Below are 24,492 nucleotides of genomic sequence, written 5' to 3' on the forward strand. Positions count from 1 at the left end.
CATTTAGAAAAACACAGTTTAGAGGGGGGTTTCGAGGACAAAGCACAGAACCCACAACCTCACAAACAAGACCCACTTACCAGAGCCAGTATCAGCGGGGAAGTTTTCGGGGACAATATAAAGGGGGACAATTCCAAAAGAATAGAGGAAAGTTCCAAAGTCCCAAAACTCCTCAAAACAAGCAGTGACTTCCAAGTCACACATCCCCAACACATAACATCTGTGCGGGGGAGACTAACCAAGTTTTACAAACATTGGGAGGAAATAACAACAGACACTTGGGTCCTAGCAATTATCCAGCATGGTTATTGCATAGAATTTCTAAAATTCCCCCCAAACGTCCTACCGAAAACACACTATGTCAAAACAACATATAGATCTTCTAGGACTAGAAGTTCAGGCATTGCTACAAAAAGAAGCAATAGAATTAGTACCAAACCAACAGAAAGGGACAGGAGTTTACGCTCTGTACTTTCTCATACCCAAAAAAGACAAGAGTCTGAGACCTATACTAGATCTCAAAACATTAAATACATACATCAAATCAGATCACTTTCACATGGTGACATTACAGGACGTAATCCCACTGCTCAAAAAACAAGACCACATGACAACACTCGACCTAAAGGATGCATATTTCCATATACCGATACATCCTTCACACAGAGTACCTAAGGTTTGTATTCCAAGGGGTACATTACCAGTTCAAGGTGTTGCCATTCGGAATAACAACTGCGGCAAGAGTTTTTACAAAATGCCTAGCAGTAGTAGCTGCACATATCAGAAGGCAGCAAATACATGTGTTCCCGTACCAAGACGATTGGTTAATCAAAACCAACACGCTAAAACGGTGTTCACAACACACAAGGTACGTCATAGAAATCCTCCACAATCTAAGTTTCTCAATCAACTACACAAAGTCACACCTTCTGCCGTGTCAAACACAGCAATACTTAGGGGCGACAATCAACACAGCAAAAGGGATTGCCACTCCAAGCCCACAAAGGGTTCAAGCATTTCACAATGTAATAAAGACCATGTATCCAAAACAAAAGATACAAGTCAAAATGGTGATGAAACTACTAGGCATGATGTCCTCATGCATAGCCATTGTCCCGAACGCAAGTTTGCACATGCGGCCCTTACAACAGTGCCTAGCATCACAGTGGTCACAAGCACAGGGTCAACTTCTAGATCTGGTGTTGATAGACCGCCAAACATACACCTCGCTTCAATGGTGGAACAGTATAAATTTAAACCAAGGGCGGCCTTTCCAGGACCCAGTGCCACAATATGTAATAACAGATGCCTCCATGATAGGGTGGGGAGCACACCTCAATCAACACAGCATCCAAGGACAATGGGACACTCAGCAAAAACAGTTTCACATAAATCACTTAGAACTATTGGCAGTATTTCTAGCGTTAAAAGCATTTCAACCCATAATAACCCACAAACACATTCTTGTCAAAACAGACAACATGACAACAATGTATTACCTAAACAAACAGGGAGGGACACACTCAACACAGTTGTGTCTCCTAACACAAAAAATATGGCATTGGGCGATTCACAACCACATTCGCCTGATAGCACAATTTATTCCAGGAATTCAGAACCAGTTAGCAGACAATCTCTCTCTGGATCACCAACAGATCCACGAATGGGAGATTCACCCCCAAATACTAAACAAATACTTCCAGAATTGGGGAACAACAAATAGATCTATTTGCAACAAAGGAAAACGCAAAATGCCAAAACTTCGCATTCAGGTACCCACAAGATCAGTCTCAGGGCAATGCGTTATGAATGAGCTGGTCAGGGATATTTGCTTACGCTTTTCCCCCTCTCCCACTCCTTCCATATCTGGTAAACAAATTGAGTCAAAACAAACTCAAACTCATACTAATAGCGCCAACATGGGCAAGACAACCTTGGTACACAACACTACTAGACCTCTCTGTAGTGCCTCATGTCAATCTACCAAACAGACCAGATCTGTTAACACAAACAACAGATCAGCCATCCATATCCAGCATCACTGAATCTAGCAATTTGGCTCCTGAAGTCCTAGAATTCGGACACTTAGACCTTACACAGGAATGTATGGAGGTCATAAAACAAGCTAGAAAACCTACCACTAGACATTGCTATGCAAATAAGTGGAAAAGATTTGTTTATTACTGCCATAATAATCAAATTCAACCCTTACACGCATCTGCCAAAGACATCGTAAGTTACTTACTACATTTGCAAAAGTCAAAGCTAGCTTTCTCTTCCATAAAGATACATCTTACCGCAATTTCAGTTTACCTGCAAATTACGCACTCAACCTCACTATTTAGGATACCAGTCATAAAAGCGTTTATGGAAGGACTAAAGAGAATTATACCACCAAGAACACCACCAGTTCCTTCATGGAACCTCAACATTGTCTTAACACGACTCACGGGTCCACCTTTTGAGCCCATGCACTCATGTGAAATGCAATACTTAACATGGAAAGTTGCATTTTTAATTGCCATCACATCTCTAAGAAGAGTGAGTGAAATTCAAGCATTTACCATACAAGAACCATTTATTCAAATACACAAGCATAAAGTAGTTCTACGGACAAATCCCAAAATTTTACCAAAAGTTATATCACCGTTCCACTTGAATCAAACAGTAGAATTACCAGTGTTCTTCCCACAGCCGGACTCTGTAGCTCAAAGAGCACTACATACATTAGACATCAAAAGAGCGTTAATGTACTACATTGACAGAACAAAACTAATTCGAAAAACAAAACAATTATTTGTTGCTTTCCAAAAACCTCATACAGGTAATCCAATTTCTAAACAAGGCATTGCTAGATGGATAGTTAAGTGTATTCAAACCTGCTATCTTAAAGCAAAGAGAGAGCTGCCTATTACACCAAAGGCACACTCAACCAGAAAGAAAGGTGCTACCATGGCCTTTCTAGGAAACATTCCAATGACCGAAATATGTAAGGCAGCTACATGGTCTACGCCTCATACATTTACCAAACACTACTGTGTAGATGTGTTAACGGCACAACAAGCCACAGTAGGTCAAGCAGTACTACGAACATTGTTTCAAACAACTTCAACTCCTACAGGCTGAACCACTGCTTTTGGGGAGATAACTGCTTACTAGTCTATGCACAGCATGTGTATCTGCAGCTACACATGCCATCGAACGGAAAATGTCACTTACCCAGTGTACATCTGTTCGTGGCATTAGTTGCTGCAGATTCACATGCGCCCACCCGCCTCCCCGGAAGCCTGTAGCCGTTAAGAAGTTGATCTTGAACATTTGTAAATTTGTAAATTTGAAATTATATTACTTTAAACTACATTATGTACATTACTCCATTGCATGGGCACTATTACTAGCATACACAACTCCCACCTCACCCTCTGCGGGGGAAAACAATCTAAGATGGAGTCGACGCCCATGCGCAATGGAGCCTAAATGGGAGGAGTCCCTCGGTCTTGTGACTCGAAAAGACTTCTTCGAAGAAAAACAACTTGTAACACTCCGAGCCCAACACCAGATGGCGGGATGTGCACAGCATGTGAATTTGCAGCAACTAATGCCACGAACAGATGTACACTGGGTAAGTGACATTTTCCATATATAGATAGCTATATAGTTCTCTTGCGTTTTAAAAGCAATGCACATACTTCAACTGAAGCGTCTCAACTGTAGCTTTTAGGCAGCAATAAAAAAGTCAAGTAATTTGTGATTTGTTTATGCTAAAAAAGATCTGACTTTTGTCTAGTGGCAGTTTTGATGCAGAAGGTTTATATGCCTACTGAAAGGATCAAAACTGTATTATATGTGAATAACTGAGTGTATTAGTAAAGCCAGCCATTACCTGCTATAATACAAATGAAATATATGTGTTAGGGGGCTATGGAGAGATGAAATGCATTTTTGCTGGCTGGTAGTGAGGGAATCAGAGGAGGAGGTAATGGGAGTGGGAGAACCAATAATGATTGTTGGACTGTGACAATTGGTATGTGACAAGGTGATATATTCGTGCCTGTTTGGGTTTTGAGTGTCTTGAGAGACCATGCTGATTGAGGGAAGAAGCGAAGGTAAGTTGACCTCTACTGTTGCAGGTATCACACACCCACCAGCAATTTTGTGACTGTCTACATAGGCCAGTGTTTTAGAACGACAGTTTAGCCAGTAGCAGAGATGGCATCTCGATGGCTGACTGCTGCTGCTCAAGCCCTAACTTGGGTTATTAAGGACAGCTGACGTAGGATCAGAGACTGACAGCAGATACTGAGACTACATCTGAGGGATAGGACAATGGCTCAGACTCGGAGTGATTTTTTCTGCCGCAGGGAGTCCCATTTGATAACTCCCCTTCCAGTGATTATGAGAGAGGTGATGAGGGCAGTCCTGTTGTCCCTTCGCAAGCACAGGACAATAGCGGGTTAGCCCAACCCAGAGAGCGGGTGCAGTGCTCTCTTGGGAGCGCCCCAATTTAGTTCAGCCCCAAATTCCACCACCCAAATCGTATTGTGTAGACATCAAAATTATCTATCACAAAACAAACTAGTTTTGTAAGACAGGCACCTGCGTTTTTGGTCCTGGGCTTGGCGGCCATACAGAGAAACATACCAAACCCAGACATTTCTGGAAACTACACATCCTGGGGAGTCCACATAGGTGTGACTTGTGTGGATTCCCCATAGTTTTCTTACCCAGAATACCCTGCACAGCTGAAATGTTGAATAAAAACTCAATTTGTTTGTTCTTGCATTTGTCACACAAACTACAGGAATATGCTGGGATCCACAAAATTCCTACCACCCAGGATATTCCCACCTGTCCAGATAAAAACGCTACCCCACGAGAGTGCCTGTACCTAGGTCCTGCATCAGGAATGGATCACCCCAGGGTCAACAGTTGTCCTCATTTAGGACCTACATTGACAGTTGTGTGATCTATTTCTGTTGCGGGCACTAGGCCTACCCACGCAAGTGAGGTACCATTTTTATTGGGAGACTTGGAGGAACATAGAATAGCAGAACAAGTGTTATTGCTCCTTGTCTTTCTCTACATTCTTTACTTCCATATGTAAGACAGTGTCTAAAAAATACATCTATTTGAGAAATGACCTGTAATTCACATGCTAGCATGGGCACTTCAGATTTTATAGATGTGCAAATAACCACTGCTTCTCAACACCGGTATAGAATGAAAACCTATTGCAAGGTGCAGCTCATTAATTGGCTCTGGGTACCTAGGGTTCTTGATGAACCGACAAGCCTTATAAATCCCCGCAACCAGAAGTCCAGCAGAGGTAACAGGGTAGACATCGCAGGAAAAAGTTAGAGTAAAACATGGAGAAAAATTGCAGATTTTTTTACCTCAATTTCAGTATTTTATTTCAGCTGTTCTTTATTGTAGGAAAACCTTGTAGGATCTACTCAAATGACCCCTTGCTGAATTCATAATGTCTACTTTTCTGAAATGTTTAGCTTTCCGAGATCCAGCATTGATTTCACAGACATTTGTCACTAATTGGAAGGAGGCTAAAAGCACAAAAAATAGTAAAAATGGGGTAGTTCCCAGTAAAATGCCAAAATTGTGTTGAAAAATGTGGTTTTCTAATTAAGGTCTGCCTGTTCCTGAAAGCTGGGAAGATGATTTCAACACCCCAAACCCCTTGATGCCATTTTCAGGGGGAAAAAACCCACAAGCCTTCTTCTGCAGCCCTATTCCCATTTTTTTTTCTTCTTTTTTTAATGCAATTTTTGCTGTATTTTGGCTAATTTCTTGGTCTCCTTCAGGGGGACCCACACACTCTGGGGTACCTTTAGAATCCCTAGGATGTTGGGGGTGAAAAAAGACGAACTTTGGCGTGGATAGCTTATGTGGACAAAGTTATGAAGGCTTGAGTGTGAACTACCCCAAATAGCCAAAAAATGGCGAGACCCAGCAGCTAAGGGGTTAGGCATTGGTGTTAAGACTTCAATACAGATATAAGAGTCCTTACCAATTGAAATGAACGCATTCTCACCATAATTCAACACCCCTTATTACGTTCTCCTTGAACAAAGTAGTGAAATGGCATTTGGTACACTATTGCACAACCTTCAACTGCTGTGGATCAGACTCTAATGTGGGCTTTATTCACTGATTTAAAAACAATTAGTTAATTTGCACTGGAACAGTTTGAGCTTCATCTTGATATAGTAACTACTTGATTATGGTTTCAGCATATGCTATGCTTTAGTCTTGCCTAGAGCAATAACATAATACTCTTGGCCCCTCAAACATTTTTTCAGACGGCTATGCTTTTAAAAAAGTCTTTAGGATTCTGCTGTGTTTGCAGGCAATTCACAACTGTTTTGGAAGCAGGAAGAGATAAGACTAAAAGTATCTAGATATTGATAAAGACCATGTTCTTAGCCTTGACCTGGAATCCGTTTACACACTCTTACAAACTCAGTCACTTGCCTGCATGCTAGTAAATTCTGCCTCTGAGGATTACACAGTCAACTTGTGTTTTTAAACGGATGTTTATTAGACATTGTACAAAACAGTGTGGAACCGTGGAATTATCGATGCAGGTTCAGTACCTTGTTCCAACTTCTTTAAGAGGCTTCCTAATTAACTATTCAGATAATGACATGACTTTCACTCTTCCCTAAAGTTGCAATTTTCTTCCTGTGTTTCAGATCCCTGCTGGCAGCTACTGTTTCACCCGTCGTGTTCTGTCACAATGACTGCCAGGAAGGTGAGCACCTCGAAATTCCATTAGATAGTGGGGAGGCTACATGACAAAAATGTTTGCACTTTAGATAATGCACCTTGTTCCCTGAAAAATTAACCAGACAGCACAACTGTATCCTTAATTGTACAATGTTTTAAGTATAGCGTAATTGATTCAAATTACAATAAATGTTTGCAATAACGTTCGCTTTATTTTTAATCATAAGCGTTATCTGCATATGTATGAAAAATGTATTTGCCAGCCCCAGCATCCCTTTAGATTTTAGTAACCTTTCTAAGCTGGTTATCCGTATGTTGATTCTAACATTACTGTGCCTTTGCTTGTGCTGGCAAGTATTCAAAACACTCCATATGTCCAAGAATAGAAATATCATGTTCATAGTTGCCATTTGCATATAATCTTAGCAATTCTTATGTTTACTTAGTCAATACTTGTCTTGGAAATAACCTAATTTATATTTCGTTACATGTATGACTGTGTCCCCTTGACGCGACACGTGATAGGGCTGGGGAGCAGTGATTCAAACTCTTCTTAGTGGCCCATCAGGTACTAAACTCGTAGTCATTTCTTGCTTCTTATTTCTTGCTGAGATAAATTACCTCACATGTGAAAAGAAAAACAGCAAAAATTTAAATGTCAAAGCAGTGATTGCTGGCTAAAAAGCTTAGACTGGCTTGAAAGTGTCAAACATGACATGGGGCACGTTGGCAGCATTGCCATAATCTATTAGGGTCACCTCTGAAGTGTGAGCTGTCTTTGGGGGGGAATTTATCTTGTGATGGCAGTGCCATCTGGATTTTAGCTGAACAGAGGAATAGTCCTTTGTATCTGGATCCCATATAAAATGCCACTAGTGTGTGTAGTTACACAACAGATTTGCTTCTAAAAAAACATGTCCCTGAAGGACTAATAGAGTGGGGAACCGTCTTAAGTCCGGATCCCCTAAAAAGTCTTGCTGATGCAGTTAGGCCAGATTCAGTTATCACCTGGTGTCTGACTGGCACTACACTGCTGTATGTAATGAAAATTAAGTAGGGTTTAAACAGAGTTGTATTTGTACTTTGTACAGTATGCATTTGCCTTAAGCAGAGAGCCAAACAGAAATCTAGTTTCTAACTAGAACAAAGGTATGCACCCTGCCCAAGCAGGAACCACAGTTCTAGGCAGGGTAAGTCAAATACACACCATAAATTAACCTGTGCTCACCCTCTGGTAGTTTGGATCAGAGCATTCGGGCTTAATTTACGAGGCAATGTGTAAAGTATTTGTGCATCATTTCAAACAGTAAAACAGTGAAAAAATCACGCAAAAAGGCAAGACATCACACTTGGTTAGAAAAAAAGCTTTCTTGTATGAACAAAACAAGAACAAAATGACAAAAATCCAGTAAGTAGTCAAGATATGAATATTTAAAGATTAAATGCAATATAGTGCTTAGAAGCATAAATCGATATCTGGTAATTATAGACCAGCTGAAAGCGGAACGTTCAGGCCAGCCGCAAACTATTGTGGGTCGGATACAGTCCCAGATAAGTCCAGCTGAAATTTTACCTTCTCAAGAATTGGGCCAAGAGTCCAGTTCATGAGGAAGTTCGCAAGGAGAGCATTGCTGCTGGTGGTCCATGGACCGGGAAAGTCAGACTGGTGGTCTGGAGCCTTGTGGTCGTGAGCGTCGATACTTGCTGTGCAAAGAGAAACTTGCAGTGGCTCGTGCAGATCATGCAGCCCTTTGTGTGGGGCAAGGGCACTATGTATTAAAGTGTCAGCCTCTCCCTCCCATCCTACCCAGGGTGGCCTGTCAGGCTGTGGATGGCCCATCATCCACATCGAAGTTCCATTTGTGTGTGGCTGTCTAAAGGCTGTTGCCCCACTCCAGACATGTATTGGAGATAAGCAGCAGGCACCAAATAGCTAAAGCAAGAAAATGCCAACTTTCTAAAAGTGTCATTTTCAGAAGTGCAGTTTACATTGGACTTCACCATGAATTGTGATTTTAAATTGTGAGCCCAGAGACACTAAACTTGACAAACATCTCTCTCAGAATGGGAATTATCCTTTTAGGATGTAATAAGGTAAACCCAATGTTATCCTATGGGAGATACAGGCCTTGCTATAGTGAAAAACGACTTTTGGAGTTTTTCCACTAACAGGGCATGTGTAACTAAAAAAGTTAATGCCCTGCCTTTCAAGTACATTCATCCCTGCTGTCTGGGTTGCTCAGGGCCGACCTTAGGGGTGACTTATATGTATAAAGAGAAGATTTGGCCCTGGCAAAAGGGTTATTTTGCCAGATCGAAATGTCAGTGTAAACCTGCACACACAGGCTCTGCAGTGGCAGACTTAAGATGTTGGAGGGCTACTTAAGTGTTGGTAAAATCAGTGCTGCAGGCCCACACGTAGCATTTAATTTAGAGGTCTAGGGCGCACATAGTGCATTTTATTAGGGACTTATAAGTAAATTAAATTTGCCAATTTCGGTTAGGCCAGTGTTATCATGATGTGGGTGAGTGAGCACAAGCACTTAAGCAGTGGTCAGCAGTGGTAAAGAGCACAGAGTCCTAAAGCTGGCAAAATTTAGGTCGGAAAATGTAGAGGAAGGAAAAAATTTGGGGATGACCTGCAGAAAGTGACATCTCCAACAGTTCTCTTTTGACAAATATGTTTGTTATTCCCCAGTTAAATGGCTCTCATTTTATCAACCTTTGAACTGTGAAAGACTGAGTCAGCCCATTGGAATTTGAACCTATGATGCACAGATCACTGCAGTTGGTGCTTTAGTCTTCTGAGCCCCACTTAATGCAATAATGTTAAAACGTTAAGAAAACAGAGCAGCAAACGAATACTATACTCCTAACAAATATATTATTAGAGACCTGGTCAGTGTAAAGTCATTTTGTTTGTTTAGGCCTTGAGGGTTAACTATTTGAGGATGTGATTTAATGCAGTACCTTCATGACAGACTACGCACACTGAGTCTGTGTAAAGGGGTTGGGTGCTGTGTAGTTAAGCTGTAGTAAAAGTCTTGCACACTATTACTAAAGAGTTTTACCATTCTGCACATAAATTAACCTCATTTGCTAATTGATTCTATTACAGCCTACATCTCTTGTTTTATGAAGTGCTTGTTTCAACGGAGTAAGAGTGTTAGGGAATAGGTCTGTGTAAAAGACTGTAGTTGGAACACATGCAGGACAGAACATTGAGCTTATATTCTCATATTCCAGGTACATTAAATCCTTTTTGTGGCCAGAAAAATGTTAGGCTAGATACTAACTCTTTTGAATGTGATCTCCTTAGCAAAGCATAGCATTGAAATTGAAAGTTTTCTTTTGAACCACAATATTCATACATTTTTAAGAGAACCCTGACATCATAACGTTTAGGCGCCAGATTTGGTTATAGCTATTCCAGCGAGTATACCATTACGCTGGAATGTCATCTGAACTGTCAAATCCCAAATGTTGGCTAAATGATCTTTTGGACCACGTTCAATCTGGAGTTAGACAATGACATGGCACTGAAACAGCACTTTTGTTTGTCACTGAGCTTTGATGGATGGTGGGTGAATGTGACAGTTTTTTGTACCTTATTAGATCTATCTGCACCTTCAAAACCATTCTCCCTTGATGTTACGCTAACATTTCATCAAGCAAGCATCCGTTCCTACTTAACTGACATATCAAGGAGTTCAATTCACTTCATTTTGTTAAGCTTCCCATCCAGTGAATTAAGGCATTCCATGTGGGTTGTCATGAAGTCTAACACGAATATATGTCACCACACTGGCATTTTCTTTTTTTTTGGGGGGGGGGGGGGGGGTTGTATGGGGAGTGTGATTCTTCTTTGACTTATTATGCCAATGACACTCATAGTCATCTGGATTAAAGTTTTAAATCCTGTTTGTTCACAGTAGCACCATGTATGCCAATTAATGAGCTCAAGCTCAGTTCCTAAAAGCTGGAAATTCTGATCTTATGGGGTCCCTTGGATCCTCTGTGTGGTGTACTAGTGAGTGGTCTTCCCGTTTGAGGTCCCACCATTCCCCCATTTCTTCCATCAAAAACCTTGGAATTTTAATTGGCATTATTTATTTATTTAAACATGTACATCTGTGACAAGGAAATGGAATGCTGTTCATTGAGATTTGAATGCAGTCATTTGGCTATTCAGAGGATTGAACACAGATTAGATACCCAAATAGTGACGTTTTGTGTATAATTAGGCCCCCTGATTTGCTTGCACTGAGCCTTGACACCTCTGGGTGACAGTGTTCAAGTTATTTTTTAATAGAACATTAACATTGCAGTCTGAACAGTGCATTATGTGGTATGTAGTCTGAGAACTAGGTGGTCAGCAGTGTACTGAGTTATGCAATAGCAATGTACGATGAGTTATGCAATGTGTGTATTTGGAGGAGTTCATTGGAGGGCTTACTGGTCAGGGAACCTTTTTATATTAGGAAGTCCACTAAGACCAAAACCTTCTGTTTGCATTTTTTTTTTTTTTTTTGCCGCGGTTCTTTACCCTCTTGCAACTCCGCTTACTGGAAGTGTTCCAATTTCTTTATTTTTTTTAATTAAAAAGCTGTGGTCACCCTAGTCCACTCAATCTGTCTCTCTTGCATAGACACAGATCCAGCATGCACCCACTCACTGTCAGCGAACAAATGTACCTTGTAAAAAGGATGAAATTTGGATGTCAAAAGCTGTACTTTGACTTTGTCCATAATCTGTCTTCCAGTGGTTGAGATAAATATTTCAAATTTGAATTAAGAATTGGTTTACCATAGTAGCCTTTGCCTAATTATTTCTAATAAAAAACAGTATCACTCCTTTCGTCACATATACATCGCTCCCACATGGCTTGGCATTAAAAATCTTGTGGAAAGTGGCACTTTGGGGACATTCCGTTTTTATTTAAGAACCACCCTTTGAAAGTTTGGCCTTAAAGGAGAACAGGTCATCCAGGAACTTCAGAAAATAATTTGGGTCCTGTGTTATGGTTGCCATACTTATGTGAAGTTTTCGCCCCCATCCTCCTCTTCACCATTGCAATTTGTGCAAACTCTTGCTCTGAACAAGTATATGGACTTTAAAAGATTCCTTCTGTCACAAACTCTGCACCTCAGTGTTTTGTGATACCATTCAAGAGGTACCATGGTGCAGGCAAGCCTAGGGGTCTGCAGGATACCAGGAAAATTACTCCTTGTAATAAGTCTTGCAGACAAAACAAGATGTGCAAGACTCCTGTAATTCATTATAAAAAGGCTAGGCAAGGGCTTCAAACACATGTTGGTAAGGACTTCGTAGGTGGGCTTCATCTGTGCCAAATCCTACGGAGGACCTGTTTTTGAAGATTTGTTTTATAATATAAACAGGAGTATTATAAATAGGCACAGTACTGTAAGGCACTTGATAACTGGCAAGTTTGGCCAAGAGCTGTGAAGTAGCAACACATATTTGCTTTGGGCCTTGGTGAATGTAGCTTGTTAACTCTACCTGTAAATCTGGAGTAGAAAACTTGTGATTTGATGCAGCTAAATGTGGCTAGAAACTCTTCTGGTCATTAACCAGAATGTGTGGTGAACTATATGGGCATTTCTGTTGTGAATTGCTTGCATCCCGGCTGACTGCTGAAGAGAAGCTTCCATTATGATGATCATTTTCTTTTTAATGTGTTGAAGTTCGCTCAACATTTTGGTTTACTAAATAGGAGTTTGAGAAGGTCAGCCTTCCATTTACATGAGATCTAGCAAGTAAGGAATTTGCTTCTACTGTGGATTGCCCAGATCTGCCTTAATCATGCCCAGTCCTGATGTTTTGTACATAGCATTTCTGGTAGGCATCCCAGTAACTTTCAAGATCTCAACTGTATGAAAAGGTTAGCATCTGGTGACACTAATACTCATATGAGAAATAGAATTAAAAAGGCAACACAAAACTAAATTCAAAAAGATGCCTTCCCATTTTTGCCTCAGAGAAACTTTAGATTGTTTCTTACCTTTTCTGATAGTGAGAATACTCCGACTCCTGATTATAGCTTCTCTTGCAGCATTTTCAAAATGTTCCAATCGGCATTTTTATTTTGTTAGTTGTAGAGATTGTGCAGCAGCTTCAGGCAAAGCCCCTATGAAAGGGGACTATACAGTCCATTGTAGCCTATGCTCTGGAGGTCTGCGACAGAGCAGCAGAAGAGCAATTCATAGGACTGGCTATTATACAACCAGTTGTATGTTTGGGGGGAGGTTCCTCAAAGAGGAACAACCTGTATTCGTAGCAACACGTGAAAATGGGTTCTTTGGGCTTTGGTGAGTGTAGCTTGTTAACTCTACCTGTGGACAGGACGTGAAAGGGACAAGATGAGGCCATCAAGGTAGGGGTTGTGTAGACTGTCAGTGTTTTTACTCCAGGATTAATAGGAAAGATTCCTTTGACCTCTCTGCACTTATCCCTTATGCCCTCAGCTGTTTCTGCCCTTTACCTGGATGCTGAGGGAGCAGACCAGAGATTTAGGAGTTTAGGGGAGTGGTAGACCAGTCTGGAGTATTGAGTGTCACATGACTGACAACTTTAGCCTATTGCAGCCCGAAAGTGTGGGTGAGAGTAGACTGTCCCACTAAAGTGCAGTTGGAGCAAATTCTGATTGATTAGCCTACCATGGAGACAGATCGCAGGAGTTTAATTTTTCAGAGGGATATATTCCTCACAATCTGACACCACTTTCAGTTAATGAAATTAAGAAAAAACAACCTCAGCAAAGCCAATGTTCACAAATTGCAGTCATTTATAGCAAAGCAGGATTGTCCGTTGCTTCCAAATCTTTTTACCTCCAGTGTCTTGTGCAAATAATACTTTTACTATCCCTTGCTGATGGTGCAGGTTTGCAATTGCAGTTGTAATTTGCACCTCATTTGACATCCCTCACAGGTCTCACTTCACACACTTGGCACTAGCCAAAAATAGCTATTCTGTTCTGTGCCCAGCTATTAAACCAGCTAGGATTTGAGGAGGTCACATGACAGCCCACTCTATTCTGTGTAGTACAAATACTGTATTGACCTCACTTATGCTTCAGCCTAAGCTCAGCAAAATAATGTGGATCTACTGCTTACTGGATATTCTCTTTGAATCTAATGCTGACAAAGACATAAAGCACCCCCACTGTCTTTATGATCCCTATTGCAGCAGATCGCTTCAAGAACCAGATGGTAGCAAGTCATTCTAGCACCTAAAACCATCTTGAAGCAGAGGCAACATGGAAGACACCTGGTAGGACTATGTCCTGGCACGGCAGAGGATAACAAAGTACATGCGGGCTCTAGATAGTGTGAGGAGTAAGGGCCATATGGGTGCATAATGGGCATAGAATTCAGTGTTTGGGTTCATCTCAGCAGATTCCACTGGAGTAGGCTGAGCCTGTCATTTTGGACTACTAGATTCAGGAATTTGAAAACTTATTAAAAGCGTGTCCAAAAAAAGGAACAAAAGGGTTCACTTCTACCTTTTTTTTATTTCAATGAGCCCCCAGAATGAGATGCACTGTAGTGCCATTGAGAATTCTTAAAAGGGGAGGATTCTACTTCTTTCCTTTCAAGATTTTTTTGGTGCTCTGTAAATGCACATGATTCCAAGCTTGGTAAGGGGATAAAGAGCTTGGGAGTGCCGAATCCTCAACATGAAGGTAACAGTCATTTTCTAATATGTATCTGACACCTTAACATCTGAAAACAGTGCTGTTGGTTTTGTGTAACCCTCCTTTGTAACATTTATTTATCGTGTTTAAATATTCTTGCAGGTAACATTTTACTGCTTGATGGTCGGGAAAGTTCACCAAAACAAAAACTGATGTTGATTGACTTTGAATATAGCAGCTACAATTATAGGTATGGTTTTTATTAAGAGCTACTGTTGCAATATAGTTTTGTAGATGACTGTTTCACAAACAAACACCTGTTGTTGAACTAATAATGCTGTTTATGTGGTCTTATCCAAACCTTTCGTGTTTGGGCGTGATAACCTGGAAGTAGGGAGCTATTCCAACCCAATCTTAATAGTTGGATGAACGTTGCAGTATATTGCCATTTTGTTGCTCTTTACATGAGTCACGGATTGTTTATTTTTAAAGCACTTGATCACCCAAGGTTATCATGGCGCTAACATTAACTGACAGATGAATATAGTAGAATGTGAGGCTAACCTTTGGAGTGCTATTCAAATATGTTCTTAAAGAGCCACGTTTTTTTTATTTTTTAAAGCATTCCTGAAGGTTTTTATTTTATTAAGGGATCGAATGTGCAGTGGGATGGAGTTCATTGGAGTTTGGGCTACCACCGAAAACCTGCAACCTCAACCTCTTGATTTGCAGAACCTCAGCACCACAAGGAGATTAGCTGTAGATGAGCAGAGTTCCCTCTTGAGAGTGTATGTCACCGCTTTATTGCTCAAGAAATCCAAGACCAACCCATGCAAAGGCTTAAAAACTAAGCAGCAAATTTTAAACTGAAAACACTGCTTTGATGGTAACCAGTGGAGTACTTTCAGAAGAGTTGTGTAATCTGCGAGGGTTCTTCAATACCAGCCTGGCTGCTGCATTCTGAAGCAGTTGTATCTTGCAGTATTGCAGTTCTGGAGGCAAAGAAACGCTATTTGCATAATCCACTCCCCAAACCGATGACTGCTGCCATAGTAGTCCTCATTGCATCAACAGTTTAAAAAAAAACAAAAAAAAAACTGTAGTTATACCACTATTGGATCTTTTATAGATTCATATGCTTGAATCATTTCCACCGTTGAGGTGGGAGTCCAACTGTAACCTTAAACATACATCGCAGTAAGTGTATTACACTAGGCCTCAATGGCCTGCACAGGCACTGTTATAGCCTATCCATGTTCTTTTATAAAAAAAAGAAAAAAAACCAAAAAAACAAATCTGAAGTATAACCAGTCAGGTGACAGCACCCTCTAGAACACTCCCAACAGAGGACGTTTCCCTCAGATTTTTGACTGCACGTCATGTGAAGGGAGTCTCCCTGAGCTCTGCTCAGCTTCTTTTTGTGACAGGAAAATATCTCAGATATCTTGGATTTCCAGTGGACAGGATGTCCCAATAAACTAAAAAAAAAAAAGGACTTTTCAGAAATTGTGACAGTTGTGGGAGAAAGACTTCATATCGATGACGCCCACAAGAAGTGCATCTACTGCCTACATACAGACCATAAGGTGAGAGATTGCAAGATTTGTTGCACCTTTATTCTAAAACCCTGAAGGACAGAGGGTAGACTTTTTTTTATGGCTACAAAAGCAGAAGGCTATGGAATACCCTGACGAGAGTGAAGCCTCCTCACGGACTTCTCAGTCCCTAAAAAGGCCTAAAGGTGAAGGAAAACTTTCTGCAGTTTTTAACAAATCTAAACACCGTTCTTTAGAGAAACAAAAAGGCCAAGAAAGCTATGTCTCATCATTGTAAGAAACCCGGTAAAAGCCCTAAAAAAGGCTCACTCGGAACCTACAACACCTCTTGGGGGAAAAAGCACCTCCAAAAAGTGCTTCTCTGTCTTTGTTTACCGAGGGGAAAAAAACTGAAAAATACTCTTCGGACTGACAAAAAAGGCTAGTCAACAACAATACGGTCGACGTCTACAGTAACGACAATGATAACGTCAACCTTCACCACAGCAGTGTCCCCAATGATAGTTAAGTCATCGCCACTCTCGTCTTCGACGACAATCACAGCTAAAATCTTCAAAAAGGCACCGTTAACTACTATTCAGCAATCAGCTACGCATTCGCCGACAAGGAAATAGTCGACGAGAGACAAACCACCTAAGACTGCATCAACATCAGACCAGTCGATGAGAGCCAAATCGAAGGCCCCGTCGAGAACCATTGAGGTCAATGAGGGACATGTCCATCGACGACCGGCTCGTCGACGACACATCTGTCGACTGACAGCAATGAGAGAAACAGCTACAATTGATCTCACGATGCACACTTCAGGAATGTCAAGGTTTCTCCCTCTCTTTCATAACTGTAGGAAAGAAAGCCTCTCCAGTCCTACTAATGCATACCTCCCCAAGTAAGGTATTACAGTATCCTCCTAAACACCTATTAGATAACAACGGATCCTCTCAAGATGATGGAATGTTTGGTGTGGCCAACAGTCAGTCACAACTTAATGTCAAATGTCAGGAACCGGGTGGGGATGATCAGTATCAGGACAGTTATTGTTCAGCAAAAGTCCAACCAGATCCATCGTATTCTGCATATAGGGATGCAGACACCTCTGTCCCTATGCCAAGGTCTTTAGTGACAGATCGCCAAAGCATTTTGCAGGACTACTACAGAGGATTTCCACCCTCAGTACCAGCAACTCAGACCACGCAGCAGTATGACCTGCAAGCGGGACTGCGGGCCCCTCTCTAGCCATCCAGGGACACCACTCAGACCAGATACGAACATCCCCTTCATACAGATGCCTCAGGATGACCCTCAATCCACAGATGAATATAGAGAAGAGGGAGAAATACCTGAAACCACTCCTAGTGAGTGGAACGAATACCCGATTACTCCAGTATTGGAACTTTCATAGATTCACATGCTTGAATACTTACCTGTCGTCGAGATGGGAGTCCCCAGTGCAGTACATAAGATAAGATATGTAAACCTACATTACATGCATTAGGCCTTTAGTTAAGTAACATATCAGTCATTTTGTAAAAAAAAAAAAAAAAAAAAAGACCCAAACTCAAAAGCTCAACCAAGCAGGCTGCACCACCCTCTAGAGGCCTCCTGTGAGGAACTGCCTTCCCTCAGATTTTCACCGCACGTCATGTTGAGGAATCTCCTTTTGAGCTCTGCTCAAATTCTTTCAGAACCTCTTTCCCTGGGACGTAGGAGTTTATATCTCCTTCTGGTGCTTGAAACTGGCTGCCATGTCAGACCCCAAAAAAGGGACTTTTCAGATCCTGTGCAACCTATCTGAAAAAGGGATTATATGTGGATGACCCACATGATTGCATATACTGCTTATACCTAAATCACTAGACCAAAGACTGCAAGATCTGTAGAAAAGTTCTACAAAGACTTTAAAGGACAGAGAGGGTCGTCTTTAGTGGCTTCAAAAAGGTAAATCCGGCCATCCAGCCTCTGATGAGGACAGTGCCTCATCTTCTGTCTGTCACTAAGCCACCTGTTAAGAGGGAATATGTAGGCTCAGATATTCATGAACCTCATAAAAAGGCTCCAAAAAAAGTCATCTGAGGGCTCTTCAAAAATGTGCAGCCCTACAATGAAAATGCAGTCTGGTATGCTGAGGGAGTCAGGTTCCCTCATAAAGCCCAAAAAGAAAACTCTTTTTGAGCCTCCAACGCCACCTCTTAAAATAAAACATAAATTCAAGAAGCCAGGTTCCGCGCCATCGGTGGCACTGTTGACTACGTTCTCGTTGACAACTATCAGTGATATAGCCACTATTTCAATGTCGACGGCAGTGGCCTCAGGATCCTCATCGGTGCTTTCATCCTAGTCGACTGGGTGACCCATCTCGTCGCCAGGACTTAGTCGTCTACGACTCTCCCGTTGATGATCTTGTGTATAGACCTCACGCCGATGCCCTCGTCGACGATACTCCCGTTGACGCCGACGGCCACCTTCTCGTTGACGACAGCAACTCTTCTTTTGTTCACGATCAAGCTAATGCCTACAAAAAGGCAAAGACCATCTTCAGTGCCTCTTTACCTGTCGATGGAGCATATGCCACTTGCGAAATATCCAAGACTCACCTAATGCCATCCATAACATCCCCAAGTAAGGTGGTAAGGCTTTTACCATCACGCCTTTTGAATGATGATGATGACTCAGATGACGGAGTATATGGAGTGTCTAGAAGTCCATCCAAATTACATGTGAAATGCCCAGAAAATTCGAAATCATCTTATGACCAACACTACTATGACCCGCTCCTCAACAGCAGCAGGAGGAACTGGTATGTCTGCCCTCCAGTCTGGTATCTGACATACAAGCCATGCTAGCAGATTATAAGGAACGCTTGAGTCCACAACCTACGGTTATTCCCAAGCCTGTGGCTTCAGTACCAAGTACTCCAGTCAGTACATATGCAGGTACAACCTGCCACTCAACATGTTCCTCCCAGCATCCACAAATCCATGCTTCATCGGATGAAGGGGAAGTACTTACGATGCAGGATGAGTGGAACGACTGTATATTGCCGACGCCTGTCACTCGGGGGCCAACTTCTGTCTAGTCCCCTCGAGTAGATATCAGCACATATATAATCTATTGGAGAAAGCTGCCACACGCTTTGAATTACAAATGCTCACAACCCAGCAAGATTTTCTTGTATGGCTTTAAAGAACCTCATAGGAAAGTCATCAGAGCTGTCCCAATAATAGACCATGTGTGGAATCAGGGTTTGAAAACAATGCGTAACCCTGCTACTGTGTCAGGGGTCTTGCCTAAGCTGGATAAAAAGTACAAAGCAACGGATGATGTTCCTGCCTACCTATCAGGTCATCCAAAGCCGGATTCTATAATATCCCAGGCAGCACAAAGACGTTCTAGGAACCCTTCTGCACCTCTGACCGCGCCACCGGATAAGAATAGTAGGCGCCTTGATAACATTGGGAAACGATTCTCCTCCATGTCTTGTAATGCGTGCAGCAAAACTCCTTAGTGCTCCTTGGCAGGTACGATAGGCAACTATGATCGGACATCACGGTTAAGATGAGCTTTTGGAAGATAATAAAGCAGAGGCTAGGAAAATTCTTCTAGAAGGGCAGAGCTTGTCTTCAGAAATAGACTGCACGCTAGATATTGCTGCTATGTGGTTTAGGCTTCAGGCTGCATCAGCAGTATCACGGCGCCAGGGATGGCTTAAAGCCACTAACTTTTGACCAGAAGCCCAAACGTAGATTCTGGACCTTCCTTATGATGGGGAAGCCCTTTTTGGCAAACATGTTGACAATGCCCTTCAGACAATCAAAGCAGACAAGGATACTGCCAAATCACTGGGTTCCCTACAATATAAGAAAATATCGGTTCGATGGCATATGTTGCTGCAGATACACATGTGTGGCACAGTCCGCTGCCTGGTGTTGGGCTCGGAGTATTACAAGTTGTTTTTCTTCGAAGAAGTCTTTTTGGTCGCGGGACCGAAGGACTCCTCCCTCTTCGGCTCCATTGCGCATGGGCGTCGACTCCATCTTAGATTGTTTTTTTTCCGCTGTCGGGTTCGGACGTATTCCTTTTCGCTCCGTGTTTCGGTTCGGAAAGTTAGTCAGAATCTCGGAAGAAAGCGTCGGTATTGTTCCGTTCGGTATCGGGATAGTTAGGTACATCGACACCGATCATCGGAAGACTTTGGGGTAGTTTCGATCCCCCACCGGGGCCTGGTCGGCCCGACCGCGTGCGACATCGAAGCCGATGGAACGGACCCCGTTTCGTTTCTGCCCAAAATGTCACAGTAAGTATCCTTATACAGATCAGCACTTGGTCTGTAACTTGTGCTTGTCCCCCGAGCACAAGGAGGATACCTGTGAAGCCTGTCGAGCCTTCCGGTCCAGAAAAACACTCCGGGACCGAAGAGCCAGGCGTCAACAAATGGCGTCCACGTCGACAAAACAACGTTTCGACGAGGAAGAGGAAACATTCTCGGTTCCGGAATCAGAATCCGGAGACTCCGACGTCGAACAACAGCAACAAACCGTGAGTAAGACGTCAAAGTAAATCCATCGACAAACCGAAAGCCCAGGGGACGCCACTGCCAACAGGCCATGGCTCGACCCATAAAACAGGCGACCCGTCGAAGGCGCCGAAAAAGGGCACGCCCATAGCGAAGACACCCGACTCCGGTCGAGGGACCGCCATGGAGCAACCTCGGAGCCGAGAAAGCGGATCCGAGAGACAAAAACAAGATACCGGCACCGAAAAACATCGGCACCGAGAATCCATGCCGAAAGGAACAAAAATTCTGTCGGTGCCGAAACCGAAAAAAGATTCTCTCTCGGCGCCGAAAAATACCACACCTTCATCCTACTCAGAGGAACAAGGAATAAGTGGCCAAATGCACAGATTTGGACAAGAGCTCCAAAGTGTAGAATCGGACTACACACAAAAGAGACTGTACATCCAGCACGACACGGGGAAGATATCAACCCTTCCCCCAATCATGAGGAAAAGAAGGATCGAACTTCCAAAGGATGACGCACAACCACAAGCCAAAGTGGTTAAAAAAGTCACGCCTCCGCCCTCTCCACCACAGGCATCGCCGGCACAAACACCGCCACAAATGCACTCACCAGCGCAAACTACCATAAGTCATGACGATCAGGATCAAGACGCTTGGGACCTGTATGACACCCCAGTGCCGGACAATGATCCCGAGTCATACCCCACAAAGCCGTCACCGCCAGAGGACAGTACCTCATACTCGCACCTGGTGGCTAGGGCAGCAGAATTCCACAATGTCCAACTGCATTCCGATCCTATAGAGGATGATTTTTTATTTAACACCCTCTCGGCTACACACAGCCAATATCAATGTCTCCCAATGCTACCAGGGATGTTACGGCACGCAAAACAAATTTTTGAAGAGCCCGTAAAATCAAGAGCCATCACCCCAAGGGTGGATAAGAAATACAAACCACCACCCACAGACCCAGTGTTTATTACTTCGCAGTTACCACCTGACTCCGTGGTAGTATGGGCAGCTCGCAAAAGAGCAAATTCCCATACATCTGGCGACGCCCCACCTCCGGACAAAGAAAGCCGAAAATTTGATGCGGCAGGGAAAAGAGTAGCATCACAGGCAGCCAACCAGTGGCGCATCGCAAATTCACAAGCGCTGCTGGCCAGATATGACCGAGCACACTGGGACGAGATGCAACTTCTCGTAGACCATCTTCCCCAGGAATACCAAAAAAGGGCGCAGCAAATAGTGGAAGAGGGACAAACGATCTCAAACAATCAAATCCGCTCTTCACTAGACGCAGCCGATACTGCAGCAAGAACAGTCAACACTGCTGTCACCATAAGGAGACACGCTTGGCTACGCACTTCAGGCTTCAAACCTGAAATCCAGCAGGCTGTCCTTAATATGCCCTTCAACGAGAAACAACTTTTTGGCTCTGAAGTGGATACAGCCATTGAAAAACTTAAAAAGGACACAGACACGGCCAAGGCCATGGGCGCACTCTACTCCCCGCAGAGCAGAGGCTCTTTCAGAAAAACTCCATTTAGAGGGGGGTTTCGTGGCCAACCCACAGACACCACCAGCCAACAAACAAGAACCACACCATATCAGGGTTCCTTCCAAAGGGGAGGTTTCAGGGGATATCGGGGGGGGTCAATTCCCAAGGAGTAGGGGAAGATTCCAGACTCCAAAAACACCTCCACCTAAACAGTGACTTTCAAGTCACGCAACCCCTTCACTCAACACCAGTGGGGGGAAGACTAAGCCAATTCTACCAATCTTGGCAACAGATTACAACAGACAATTGGGTATTAGCAATAATCCAACATGGCTATTGCATAGAATTCCACAACTTCCCACCAAACATCCCCCCAAAACACACAAAATGTCACCACAACATTTAGAACTTTTAGGACTAGAAGTTCAAGCACTACTGCAAAAGGATGCAATAGAGTTAGTTCCAGTACAACAAAAAAACACAGGAGTTTACTCCCTGTACTTTCTAATTCCAAAAAAAGACAAAACATTAAGACCAATATTAGATCTCAGGACACTAAATACCTACATCATATCGGACCATTTTCACATGGTCACACTACAAGACATCATTCCACTGCTCAAACAGCAAGATTACATGACCACCTTAGACCTAAAGGATGCGTACTTTCATATACCAATACACCCTTCTCACAGAAAGTACCTACGGTTCGTATTCAAAGGAATACATTACCAATTCAAGGTGTTGCCATTCGGAATAACAACTGCACCAAGAGTGTTCACAAAATGTCTAGCAGTAGTAGCAGCACACATCAGGAGACAACAGATACATGTGTTCCCTTACCTAGACGATTGGCTAATCAAGACCAACACAGTAAAAAAATGCGCAAACGACACCACATTTGTCATATAAACCCTTCACAAACTGGGGTTTTCCATCAACTATACAAAATCACACCTAGAACCGTGTCAAACACAACAATATCTAGGAGCAACCATCAACACATCAAAAGGAATTGCCACTCCAAGTCCACAAAGAGTGCAGGCATTCCACAAGGTAATAAGTGCTATGTTTCCAAACCAAAAGATACAAGCAAAACATGTGCTAAAACTTCTAGGCATGATGTCATCATGCATAGCCATTGTCCCAAACGCAAGACTACACATGCGACCCTTACAACAGTGTCTAGCATCACAATGGTCACAGGCACAGGGTCAACTTCAAAATCTGGTGTTGGTAAACCGCCAAACATACCTCTCGCTTCTATGGTGGAACAGCAAAAATTTAAACAAAGGGCGGACATTTCAGGACCCAGTGCCTCAATACGTTATAACAACAGACGCTTCCATGACAGGGTGGGGAGCACACCTCAATCACCACAGCATTCAAGGACAATGGGATATACACGAAACAAAATTTCATATCAATTACCTAGAACTGTTAGCAGTATTTCTAGCGTTAAAAGCCTTCCAACCCATAATAACACACAAATACATTCTTGTCAAAACAGACAACATGACAACAATGTATTATTTAAACAAACAAGGAGGAACACACTCAACACAATTGTGCCTCCTAACACAAAAAATTTGGCAGTGGGCGATTCACAACAACATTCGCCTAATAGCACAATTTATTCCAGGAATACAAAACCAACTAGCAGACAACCTTTCGCGAGACCACCAACAAGTCCACGAATGGGAAATTCACCCCCAAGTTCTGAACAAGTACTTTCAAATTTGGGGAACACCCCAGATAGATTTGTTCGCAACAAAAGAAAACTCAAAATGCCAAAACTTCGCATCCAGGTACCCACACCGCGAATCACAAGGCAATGCTCTATGGATGAGTTGGTCAGGGATATTTGCGTACGCTTTTCCCCCTCTCCCTCTCCTTCCATATCTAGTAAACAAGTTGAGTCAAAACCAACTCAAACTCATACTGATAGCACCCACATGGGCAAGACAACCTTGGTATACAACTCTACTAGACCTTTCACTAGTACCGCATGTCAAACTACCCAACAGGCCAGATCTGTTAACACAACACAAACAACAGATCAGGCATCCAAACCCAGCATCATTGAATCTGGCAATTTGGCTCCTGAAATCCTAGAATTCGGACACTTAGACCTCACACAAGAATGCATGGAGGTCATAAAACAAGCTAGAAAACCTTCCACTAGACACTGCTATGCATCTAAGTGGAAAAGATTTGTTTACTACTGCCATTCCAATCAAATACAACCATTACATGCCTCTACTAAAGACATAGTAGGATACTTACTACATTTGCAAAAAGCAAATCTCGCTTTTTCATCTATAAAAATACACCTCGCAGCAATATCTGCTTACCTACAAACTACTCATTCATCGTCTCTATTTAGAATACCAGTTATTAAAGCATTCATGGAAGGGCTAAAAAGAATTATACCACCAAGAACACCACCAGTTCCTTCATGGAATCTTAACATCGTCTTAACAAGACTCATGGGTCCACCTTTCGAACCCATGCATTCCTGTGA

The 24,492-nt window shown here is 42.6% G+C and overlaps 1 protein-coding gene across 1 annotated transcript in view; it reads left to right on the forward strand.

The window, feature by feature from the left end:
* The window catches only part of CHKA (choline kinase alpha), a 288,141-nt gene that overhangs the window by 91,012 nt on the left and 172,637 nt on the right, over positions 1-24,492 (forward strand). Inside the window, exons 7-8 of the mRNA XM_069223051.1 lie at positions 6,708-6,766; positions 14,558-14,645. Coding sequence (XP_069079152.1) covers positions 6,708-6,766; positions 14,558-14,645 — 147 coding nt within the window. The remainder of the gene's footprint in view (positions 1-6,707; positions 6,767-14,557; positions 14,646-24,492) is intronic.

The sequence above is a fragment of the Pleurodeles waltl genome, chromosome 3_1, assembly GCF_031143425.1.
Source record: "Pleurodeles waltl isolate 20211129_DDA chromosome 3_1, aPleWal1.hap1.20221129, whole genome shotgun sequence".
Taxonomy (NCBI): Eukaryota; Metazoa; Chordata; class Amphibia; order Caudata; family Salamandridae; genus Pleurodeles; species Pleurodeles waltl.